The 11980-nt window shown below is 50.1% G+C and overlaps 1 protein-coding gene across 3 annotated transcripts in view; it reads left to right on the forward strand.

Annotated features, from left to right (window-relative positions):
* Positions 1–11980, forward strand: part of LOC139583259 (nuclear receptor coactivator 2-like) — a 242172-nt gene that overhangs the window by 129454 nt on the left and 100738 nt on the right. For all 3 annotated transcript variants that reach the window (XM_071414135.1, XM_071414136.1, XM_071414137.1), the window contains exons 4-5: positions 597–700; positions 9392–9569. In XM_071414135.1, the coding sequence (XP_071270236.1) occupies positions 597–700; positions 9392–9569 (282 nt within the window). The remainder of the gene's footprint in view (positions 1–596; positions 701–9391; positions 9570–11980) is intronic.

Genomic DNA, 11980 nt, shown 5'->3' on the forward strand with positions numbered 1-11980 from the left:
ACTTTCTCTAACAGTCTAACTGAATCTCTATTAAACAGGAAGAAGGAAGAGTAAATGTTAAAAGAGATCCTCGGGCGGTTACTTTCTCTAACAGTCTAACTGAATCTCTATTAAACAGGAAGAAGGAAGGGTAAATGTTAAAAGAGATCCTCGGGCGGTTACTTTCTCTAACAGTCTAACTGAATCTCTATTAAACAGGAAGAAGGAAGAGTAAATGTTAAAAGAGATCCTCGGGCGGTTACTTTCTCTAACAGTCTAACTGAATCTCTATTAAACAGGAAGAAGGAAGAGTAAATGTTAAAAGAGATCCTCGGGCGGTTACTTTCTCTAACAGTCTAACTGAATCTCTATTAAACAGGAAGAAGGAAGAGGAGGTAGCTGAGCGATCCAAATGAACAGCATGTTCTTCTCGTCCCAAATAGCACCCTATTACATTTGTAGTGCACTACTTTTGATGGGCTCGATGTACTAGGGTGCCATTTCTCTCAGACTAGAGCCAGTCTTTGTCTCTCAGTTTAAGGTTTGTATCTGTTGATGAGGCTATGAGGTAAAGAAAAAGAAAGAAACATGAATCTGATTGGCTTTCTCTCCCACAGAGAAAGCAGCAGCAGCCAATGAGGAGGAGGTACAGAAGGCGGACATCTCATCAACGGGCCAATCCGTCATCGACAAGGAGGCTCTCGGACCAATGATGCTGGAGGTGAGTCTGAGAGCTGCTGCTACTGCTGGGTTGGGTTGTGCCGGGTTGGGCTGGGTTGGGTTGGGCTGGGCTGGGTTGGGTTGGGCTGGGCTGGGTTGGGCCGGGTTGGGCTGGGCCGGGCTGGGTTGGGCTGGGCTGGGTTGGGTTGGGCTGGGCTGGGTTGGGCCGGGTTGGGCTGGGCCGGGCTGGGTTGGGCTGGGCTGGGTTGGGCTGGGCTGGGTTGGGCTGGGCCGGGCTGGGCTGGGTTGTGCTGGGCTGGGTTGGGTTGTGCTGGGTTGGGTTGGGTTGGGTTGTGCTAGGCTGGGTTGGGTTGGGCTGGGCTGGGTTGGGCTGGGTTGGGCTAGGTTGGGTTAGGCTGGGTTGGGTTAGGCTGGGTTGGGCTAGGTTGGGCTGGGCTAGGTTGGGTCGGGCTGGGTTATATCCAGGCAGTTCATTCAAAACCAAGGTTGCTTTTACATGCTGACACGTGGGGGGCGTTTCCTGCCGACAGCCTATGTCTACGGCGCGAGCGAACAGAGTCCGTACTCAGTAGGGAGAGGGAGAGAAAGAGGGAGAGTGTGGGTGTGAAGCGCTGGTCTCCCTGTCCGTCCCTCCATCCACCGGCAGCCAACAGATGGGAAAGCAGGCAGGAGGGAGAGACGGGGAGAGGGAAGGACAGTGGAGTGGGAGGCAGTGGAGAGAGAGAGAGAGAGAAAGTGGCTATATTTAGCAGAGTTGCATGTGGATTCAGTGACGGTGGACCTCCAGAGCTATTAATATTATCCTGACAGGAGACAGTGAACAGAGAGAAGAGAGGAATGGGAGGAGGGACGAGAGGGCTGAATGAACTGATTCATCAGGCAGGCAGGCAGGCAGGCAGCGAGGCAGGCAGGCAGGCAGGCAGGCAGCGAGGCTGTGGGTGTTGTTTTGCAACTATACGTCAGAGGCACTTCAGTCGCTGTGCGTATTGGCGGTCTGTCGGCTGTGGGGGACAACGGGGACGTTGCTCAGCACACCACAGCAGACCCGTGATTTACAACCAGATGAAATCACAGCAGTGTAGAAACACCACAGCAGACCTGTGATTTACAACCAGATGAAATCACAGCAGTGTAGAAACACCACAGCAGACCAGTGATTTACAACCAGATGAAATCACAGCAGTGTAGAAACACCACAGCAGACCCGTGATTTACAACCAGATGAAATCACAGCAGTGTAGAAACACCACAGCAGACCTGTGATTTACAACCAGATGAAATCACAGCAGTGTAGAAACACCACAGCAGACCCGTGATTTACAACCAGATGAAATCACAGCAGTGTAGAAACACCACAGCAGACCTGTGATTTACAACCAGATGAAATCATAGCAATGTAGAAACACCACAGCAGACCTGTGATTTACAACCAGATGAAATCACAGCAGTGTAGAAACACCACAGCAGACCCGTGATTTACAACCAGATGAAATCACAGCAGTGTAGAAACACCACAGCAGACCTGTGATTTACAACCAGATGAAATCACAGCAGTGTAGAAACACCACAGCAGACCTGTGATTTACAACCAGATGAAATCACAGCAGTGTAGAAACACCACAGCAGACCTGTGATTTACAACCAGATGAAATCACAGCAGTGTAGAAACACCACAGCAGACCTGTGATTTACAACCAGATGAAATCACAGCAGTGTAGAAACACCACAGCAGACCTGTGATTTACAACCAGATGAAATCACAGCAGTGTAGAAACACCACAGCAGACCTGTGATTTACAACCAGATGAAATCACAGCAGTGTAGAAACACCACAGCAGACCTGTGATTTACAACCAGATGAAATCATAGCAGTGTAGAAACACCACAGCAGACCTGTGATTTACAACCAGATGAAATCACAGCAGTGTAGAAACACCACAGCAGACCTGTGATTTACAACCAGATGAAATCATAGCAGTGTAGAAACACCACAGCAGACCTGTGATTTACAACCAGATGAAATCACAGCAGTGTAGAAACACCACAGCAGACCCGTGATTTACAACCAGATGAAATCATAGTACACATTTCTGCTTCATTTGTCTGCAGAAAATGACCAGGAAGAGAGAGGACACACTAACTCAGCATGGCTGTAGTCAGTCAACCAGTCAGCCTGTCAGTTAGCTAGCCAGTCAGCCAGTCCCTAGCCTGTCAGTTAGTCCCTAGCCAGTCAGCCTGTCAGTTAGTCCCTAGCCAGTCAGCCTGTCAGTTAGCTAGCCTGTCAGTTAGTCCCTAGCCTGTCAGTTAGTCCCTAGCCAGTCAGCCTGTCAGTTAGCTAGCCAGTCAGCTAGTCCCTAGGCAGTCAGCTAGTCCCTAGCCAGTCAGCCAGTCCCTAGCCAGTCAGCCTGTCAGTTAGCTAGCCAGTCAGCTAGTCCCTAGCCAGTCAGCTAGTCCCTAGCCAGTCAGTTAGTCCCTAGCCAGTCAGCCTGTCAGTTAGCTGACCAGTCAGCCTGTCAGTTAGCTAGCCAGTCAGTTAGTCCCTAGCCAGTCAGTTAGTCCCTAGCCAGTCAGTTAGTCCCTAGCCTGTCAGTTAGTCCCTAGCCAGTCAGCTAGCCAGTCAGTTAGTCCCTAGCCAGTCAGCCTGTCAGTTAGTCCCTAGCCAGTCAGCATGTCAGTTAGTCCCTAGCCAGTTAGCTAGCTAGTCAGTTAGTTAGGTCCTAGCTAGTCAGTTAGTCCCTAGCCAGTTAGCTAGCCAGTCAGCATGTCAGTTAGTCCCTAGCCAGTTAGCTAGCCAGTCAGTTAGTTAGTCCCTAGCCAGTTAGCTAGCCAGTCAGTTAGTTAGTCCCTAGCCAGTCAGTTAGTCCCTAGCCAGTTAGCTAGCCAGTTAGCTAGCCAGTCAGTTAGTTAGTCCCTAGCCAGTCAGCTAGCCAGTAAGTTAGTCCCTAGCCAGTTAGCCAGTCAGCCTGTCAGTTAGTCCCTAGCCAGTCAGTTAGCTAGCCAGTCAGTTAGTTAGTCCCTAGCCAGTCAGCTAGCCAGTAAGTTAGTCCCTAGCCAGTTAGCCAGTCAGCCTGTCAGTTAGTCCCTAGCCAGTCAGTTAGCTAGCCAGTCAGTTAGTCCCTAGCCAGTTAGCTAGCCAGTCAGTTAGTCCCTAGCCAGTCAGTTAGTCCCTAGCCAGTCAGTTAGCTAGCCAGTCAGTTAGTCCCTAGCCAGTTAGCTAGCCAGTCAGTTAGTCCCTAGCCAGTCAGTTAGTCCCTAGCCAGTCAGTTAGTCCCTAGCCAGTCAGTTAGCTAGCCAGTCAGTTAGTCCCTAGCCAGTTAGCTAGCCAGTCAGTTAGTCCCTAGCCAGTCAGTTAGTCCCTAGCCAGTCAGTTAGCTAGCCAGTCAGTTAGTCCCTAGCCAGTTAGCTAGCCAGTCAGTTAGTCCCTAGCCAGTCAGTTAGTCCCTAGCCAGTCAGTTAGCTAGCCAGTCAGTTAGTCCCTAGCCAGTTAGCTAGCCAGTCAGTTAGTCCCTAGCCAGTCAGTTAGTCCCTAGCCAGTTAGCCTGTCAGTTAGTCCCTAGCCAGTTAGCTAGCCAGTCAGTTAGTCCCTAGCCAGTTAGCCTGTCAGTTAGTCCCTAGCCAGTTAGCTAGCCAGTCAGTTAGTCCCTAGCCAGTTAGCCTGTCAGTTAGTCCCTAGCCAGTTAGCCTGTCAGTTAGTCCCTAGCCAGTTAGCTAGCCAGTCAGTTAGTCCCTAGCCAGTTAGCCTGTCAGTTAGTCCCTAGCCAGTTAGCTAGCCAGTCAGTTAGTCCCTAGCCAGTTAGCTAGCCAGTTAGCCTGTCAGTTAGTCCCTAGCCAGTTAGCTAGCCAGTCAGTTAGTCCCTAGCCAGTTAGCCTGTCAGTTAGTCCCTAGCCAGTTAGCTAGCCAGTCAGTTAGTCCCTAGCCAGTTAGCCTGTCAGTTAGTCCCTAGCCAGTTAGCTAGCCAGTCAGTTAGTCCCTAGCCAGTTAGCTAGCCAGTCAGTTAGTCCCTAGCCAGTTAGCTAGCCAGTCAGTTAGTCCCTAGCCAGTTAGCCTGTCAGTTAGTCCCTAGCCAGTTAGCTAGCCAGTCAGTTAGTCCCTAGCCAGTTAGCCAGTCAGTTAGTCCCTAGCCAGTTAGCTAGCCAGTCAGTTAGTCCCTAGCCAGTTAGCCAGTCAGTTAGTCCCTAGCCAGTTAGCTAGCCAGTCAGTTAGTCCCTAGCCAGTTAGCCTGTCAGTTAGTCCCTAGCCAGTTAGCTAGCCAGTTAGCCAGTCAGTTAGTCCCTAGCCAGTTAGCTAGCCAGTCAGTTAGTCCCTAGCCAGTTAGCCTGTCAGTTAGTCCCTAGCCAGTCAGTTAGCTAGCCAGTCAGTTAGTCCCTAGCCAGTTAGCTAGCCAGTTAGCCTGTCTGTTAGCACATTTTTTGGGTTACTACTTAATTCCATATGTTATTTCATAGTTTTGATGTCTTCACTATTATTCTACAATGTAGAAAATAGAAAAAATAAAGAAAATCCCTTGAATGAGTGGATGTTCTAAAACTTTTGACCGGTAGTGTGTGTGTGTGTGTATATGTATATATATATATATATATATATATATATATATATATATATATATATATATACAGTGGGGAGAACAAGTATTTGATACACTGCCGATTTTGCAGGTTTTTCTACTTACAAAGCATGTAGAGGTCTGTAATTTTTATCATAGGTACACTTCAACTGTGAGAGACGGAATCTAAAACAAAAATCCAGAAAATCACATTGCATGATTTTTAAGTAATTAATTTGCATTTTATTGCATGACATAAGTATTTGATACATCAGAAAAGCAGAACTTAATATTTGGTACAGAAACCTTTGTTTGCAATTACAGAGATCATACGTTTCCTGTAGTTCTTGACCAGGTTTGCACACACTGCAGCAGGGATTTTGGCCGACTCCTCCATACAGACCTTCTCCAGATTCTTCAAGTTTCGGGGTTGTCGCTGGGCAATACGGACTTTCAGCTCCCTCCAAAGATTTACTATTGGGTTCAGGTCTGGAGACTGGCTAGGCCACTCCAGGACCTTGAGATGCTTCTTACGGAGCCACTCCTTAGTTGCCCTGGCTGTGTGTTTTGGGTCGTTGTCATGCTGGAAGACCCAGCCACGACCCATCTTCAATGCTCTTACTGAGGGAAGGAAGTTGTTGGCCAAGATCTCGCAATACATGGCCCCATCCATCCTCCCCTCAATACGGTGCAGTCGTCCTGTCCCCTTTGCAGAAAAGCATCCCCAAAGAATGATGTTTCCACCTCCATGCTTCTTCTTCCTCCAAACACGGCGAGTGGAGTTTAGACCAAAAAGCTCTATTTTTGTCTCATCAGACCACATGACCTTCTCCCATTTCTCCTCTGGATCATCCAGATGGTCATTGGCAAACTTCAGACGGGCCTGGACATGCGCTGGCTTGAGCAGGGGGACCTTGCGTGCGCTGCAGGATTTTAATCCATGACGGCGTAGTGTGTTACTAATGGTTTTCTTTGAGACTGTGGTCCCAGCTCTCTTCAGGTCATTGACCAGGTCCTGCCGTGTAGTTTTGGGCTGATCCCTCACCTTCCTCATGATCATTGATGCCCCACGAGGTGAGATCTTGCATGGAGCCCCAGACAGAGGGTGATTGACCGTCATCTTGAACTTCTTCCATTTTCTAATAATTGCGCCAACAGTTGTTGCCTTCTCACCAAGCTGCTTGCCTATTGTCCTGTAGCCCATCCCAGCCTTGTGCAGGTCTACAATTTTATCCCTGATGTCCTTGCACAGCTCTCTGGTCTTGGCCATTGTGGAGAGGTTGGAGTCTGTTTGATTGAGTGTGTGTACAGGTGTCTTTTATACAGGTAACGAGTTCAAACAGGTGCAGTTAATACAGGTAATGAGTGGAGAACAGGAGGGCTTCTTAACACATGACATACGTTTTCAGGTATGGAAACATCTGACAAACGTTGATGTTGGAGTGAACTATCCACTTCAGACAGAGACAGAACCGGAGACAGAACCAGAGAGCAGAGAGCAGGGCCTTTCTCTGTGATGATAATGACATTGCTCATAGGGAATACATGAGTTATATTGTATGAAGCAGGGCATGGACTGTGGCTGTTACTGGATGGTTGCTTTCACACCATTGTCTTTCTCTCTGTCTCTTTCTCCAACTCTCTCTCTGTCCCTTTCTCCAACTCTCTCTCTGTCTCTTTCTCCAACTCTCTCTCTGTCCCTTTCTCCAACTCTCTCTCTGTCTCTTTCTCCAACTCTCTCTCTGTCTCTTTCTCCAACTCTCTCTCTGTCTCTTTCTCCAACTCTCTCTCGGTCTCTTTCTCCAACTCTCTCTCTGTCCCTTTCTCCAACTCTCTCGCTCTGTCCCTTTCTCCAACTCTCTCTCTGTCTCTTTCTCCAACTCTCTCTCTGTCTCTTTCTCCAACTCTCTCTCTGTCCCTTTCTCCAACTCTCTCTCTGTCCCTTTCTCCAACTCTCTCTCTGTCTCTTTCTCCAACTCTTTCTCTGTCTCTTTCTCCAACTCTCTCTCTGTCTCTTTCTCCAACTCTCTCTCTGTCTCTTTCTCCAACTCTCTCTCTGTCCCTTTCTCCAACTCTCTCTCTGTCTCTTTCTCCAACTCTCTCTCTGTCTCTTTCTCCAACTCTCTCTCTGTCCCTTTCTCCAACTCTCTCTCTCTGTCCCTTTCTCCAACTCTCTCTCTGTCTCTTTCTCCAACTCTCTCTCTGTCTCTTTCTCCAACTCTCTCTGTCTCTTTCTCCAACTCTCTCTCTGTCTCTTTCTCCAACTCTCTCTCTGTCTCTTTCTCCAACTCTCTCTCGGTCTCTTTCTCCAACTCTCTCACTGTCTCTTTCTCCAACTCTCTCTCTGTCCCTTTCTCCAACTCTCTCTCTGTCCCTTTCTCCAACTCTCTCTCTGTCCCTTTCTCCAACTCTCTCTCTGTCTCTTTCTCCAACTCTCTCTCTGTCTCTTTCTCCAACTCTCTCTCTGTCTCTTTCTCCAACTCTCTCTCTGTCCCTTTCTCCAACTCTCTCTCTGTCTCTTTCTCCAACTCTCTGTCTCTTTCTCCAACTCTCTCTCTGTCTCTTTCTCCAACTCTCTCTCTGTCTCTTTCTCCAACTCTCTCTCTATCCCTCTGTGTGCTACCTCTATCTCCCCTCCCTCACCCCTCTGCCACCATTGTCACACAGTACAGTCCATTAACTCTCAGGCCTTGGTAACAAAGCTATCGTTAATATGCCTTCCCACCCCTGTCGCTTTCTACGAACACAACAATTAGCAGGTCATTTGTGTTGGTTTATTAGCGTTATTGTTTTGTACGTTTGGACATTTCCTGTAACTTTCCGTTCCGACAAAGGCTATTTCTCAGAGTGAGCCATTGAGTCGACATCTGTGCCTGAAATGGCGCCCTTTCCCCTGTGTAGTGCACTACTTTTGACTAAAGCCTATGGGCCCTGCTCAAATTTAGTTCACTTTAAAGGGAATATGGTGCCATTTGAGGTACAGATGTCTTTTTTATTTAAATACCCTGCTGAATCCTGAGACCACTGTAAAAGGAGTGGTCTCTTGACTCAAACCTCTGTCTCTCCCTTGGTCTCTACTCAAACCTCTGTCTCTCCCTTGGTCTCTACTCAAACCTCTGTCTCTCCCTTGGTCTCTACTCAAACCTCTCCCTCTCCCTTGGTCTCTACTCAAACCTCTCCCTCTCCCTTGGTCTCTACTCAAACCTCTCCCTCTCCCTTGGTCTCTCTACTCAAACCTCTCCCTCTCCCTTGGTCTCTACTCAAACCTCTCCCTCTCCCTTGGTCTCTCTACTCAAACCTCTTCCTCTCCCTTGGTCTCTACTCAAACATCTGTCTCTCCCTTGGTCTCTACTCAAACCTCTTCCTCTCCCTTGGTCTCTCTACTCAAACCTCTCCCTCTCCCTTGGTCTTTACTCAAACCTCTTCCTCTCCCTTGGTCTCTCTACTCAAACCTCTGTCTCTCCCTTGGTCTCTACTCAAACCTCTGTCTCTCCCTTGGTCTCTCTACTCAAACCTCTGTCTCTCCCTTGGTCTCTCTACTCAAACCTCTGTCTCTCCCTTGGTCTCTACTCAAACCTCTGTCTCTCCCTTGGTCTCTCTACTCAAACCTCTGTCTCTCCCTTGGTCTCTACTCAAACCTCTGTCTCTCCCTTGGTCTCTACTCAAACCTCCTCCTCTCCCTTGGTCTCTCTACTCAAACCTCTGTCTCTCCCTTGGTCTCTACTCAAACCTCTTCCTCTCCCTTGGTCTCTACTCAAACCTCCTCCTCTCCCTTGGTCTCTCTACTCAAACCTCTGTCTCTCCCTTGGTCTCTACTCAAACCTCCTCCTCTCCCTTATTCTCTCTACTCAAACCTCCTCCTCTCCCTTGGTCTCTCTACTCAAACCTCCTCCTCTCCCTTGGTCTCTCTACTCAAACCTCTGTCTCTCCCTTGGTCTCTCTACTCAAACCTCTCCCTCTCCCTTGGTCTCTACTCAAACCTCTGTCTCTCCCTTGGTCTCTCTACTCAAACCTCCTCCTCTCCCTTGGTCTCTACTCAAACCTCTGTCTCTCCCTTGGTCTCTCTACTCAAACCTCTTCCTCTCCCTTGGTCTCTTGTAGATATTTTTTAAAAGCTAGAAAGTTGACGAAAACAATCAATGTCAACAAGTAAATATAGGTATATTTTATTTTCCTCCCCCCTCCAGGCTCTGGATGGGTTCTTCTTCGTGGTGAACATGGAGGGGAACATAGTGTTTGTGTCTGAGAACGTGACCCAGTACCTGCTGTATAACCAGGAGGAGCTGATGAACACCAGCGTCTACAGCGTCCTGCACGTAGGAGACCACGCTGAGTTCATCAAGAACCTGCTGCCCAAGAGCCTGGGTGAGTCTACAGTACAGTGTACTTAGGGCTGGGCCAGTCTACAGTGTACCTAGGGCTGGGCCAGTCTACAGTGTACCTAGGGCTGGGTGAATCTACAGTATACCTAGGGCTGGGCCAGTCTACAGTGTACCTAGGGCTGGGCCAGTCTACAGTATACCTAGGGCTGGGTGAATCTACAGTATACCTAGGGCTGGGCCAGTCTACAGTGTACCTAGGGCTGGGCCAGTCTACAGTATACCTAGGGCCGGGCCAGTCTACAGTATACCTAGGGCCGGGCCAGTCTACAGTATACCTAGGGCCGGGCCAGTCTACAGTGTACCTAGGGCTGGACCAGTCTACAGTGTACCTAGGGCTGGGCCAGTCTACAGTATACCTAGGGCTGGGTGAATCTACAGTATACCTAGGGCTGGGCCAGTCTACAGTGTACCTAGGGCCGGGCCAGTCTACAGTGTACCTAGGGCCGGGCCAGTCTACAGTGTACCTAGGGCCGGGCCAGTCTACAGTGTACCTGGGGCTGGGCCAGTCTACAGTGTACCTAGGGCTGGGCCAGTCTACAGTGTACCTAGGGCTGGGCCAGTCTACAGTGTACCTAGGGCCGGGCCAGTCTACAGTGTACCTAGGGCAGGGTGAGTCTACAGTATACCTAGGGTTGGGTCAGTCTACAGTGTACCTAGGGCCGGGCCAATCTACAGTATACCTAGGGCCGGGCCAGTCTACAGTGTACCTAGGGCTGGGTCAGTCTACAGAATACCTAGGGCTGGGTGAATCTACAGTATACCTAGGGCTGGGCCAGTCTACAGTGTACCTAGGGCTGGGCCAGTCTACAGTATACCTAGGGCCGGGCCAGTCTACAGTATACCTAGGGCCGGGCCAGTCTACAGTATACCTAGGGCCGGGCCAGTCTACAGTGTACCTAGGGCTGGACCAGTCTACAGTGTACCTAGGGCTGGGCCAGTCTACAGTATACCTAGGGCTGGGTGAATCTACAGTGTACCTAGGGCTGGGCCAGTCTACAGTGTACCTAGGGCTGGGCCAGTCTACAGTATACCTAGGGCCGGGCCAGTCTACAGTATACCTAGGGCCGGGCCAGTCTACAGTATACCTAGGGCCGGGCCAGTATACAGTGTACCTAGGGCCGGGCCAGTCTACAGTGTACCTAGGGCTGGGCCAGTCTACAGTGTACCTGGGGCTGGGCCAGTCTACAGTGTACCTAGGGCTGGGCCAGTCTACAGTGTACCTAGGGCCGGGCCAGTCTACAGTGTACCTAGGGCCGGGCCAGTCTATAGTATACCTAGGGCCGGGCCAGTCTACAGTGTACCTAGGGCCGGGCCAGTCTACAGTATACCTAGGGCTGGGCCAGTCTACAGTGTACCTAGGGCTGGCCCAGTCTACAGTGTACCTAGGGCTGGGTCAGTCTACAGTATACCTAGGGCTGGGTGAGTCTACAGTATACCTAGGGCTGGCCCAGTCTACAGTGTACCTAGGGCTGGGCCAGTCTACAGTATACCTAGGGCTGGGCCAGTCTACAGTATACCTAGGGCTGGGCCAGTCTACAGTGTACTTAGGGCTGGGACAGTCTACAGTGTACCTAGTGCCGGGTCAGTCTACAGTATACCTGGGGCTGGCCCAGTCTACAGTGTACCTAGGGCTGGGCCAGTCTACAGTGTACCTAGGGTTGGGCCAGTCTGCAGTATACCTAGGGCTGGGCCAGTCTACAGTATACCTAGGGCTGGGTGAATCTACAATATACCTAGGGCTGGGCCAGTCTACAGTGTACCTAGGGCTGGGCCAGTCTGCAGTATACCTAGGGCTGGGCCAGTCTACAGTATACCTGGGGCTGGCCCAGTCTACAGTGTACCTAGTGCCGGGTCAGTCTACAGTATACCTGGGGCTGGCCCAGTCTACAGTATACCTAGGGCTGGCCCAGTCTACAGTGTACCTAGGGCTGGGCCAGTCTACAGTATACCTAGGGCTGGGCCAGTCTACAGTATACCTAGGGCTGGGCCAGTCTACAGTGTACTTAGGGCTGGGACAGTCTACAGTGTACCTAGTGCCGGGTCAGTCTACAGTATACCTGGGGCTGGCCCAGTCTACAGTGTACCTAGGGCTGGGCCAGTCTACAGTATACCTAGGGCTGGGTGAGTCTACAGTGTACCTAGGGCTGGGCGAGTCTACAGTGTACCTAGGGCTGGGCCAGTCTACAGTGTACCTAGGGCTGGGCCAGTCTACAGTATACCTAGGGCTGGGCCAGTCTACAGTATACCTAGGCCGGGGCCAGTCTACAGGTCACAAATCTTGCTGCTGTGATGGCACACTGTGGAATTTCACCCAGTAGATATGGGAGTTTATCAAAATTGGATTTGTTTTCGAATTCTTTGTGGATCTGTGTAATCTGAGGGAAATATGTCTCT

Source organism: Salvelinus alpinus, chromosome 8, assembly GCF_045679555.1.
Source record: "Salvelinus alpinus chromosome 8, SLU_Salpinus.1, whole genome shotgun sequence".
Classification (NCBI taxonomy): Eukaryota; Metazoa; Chordata; class Actinopteri; order Salmoniformes; family Salmonidae; genus Salvelinus; species Salvelinus alpinus.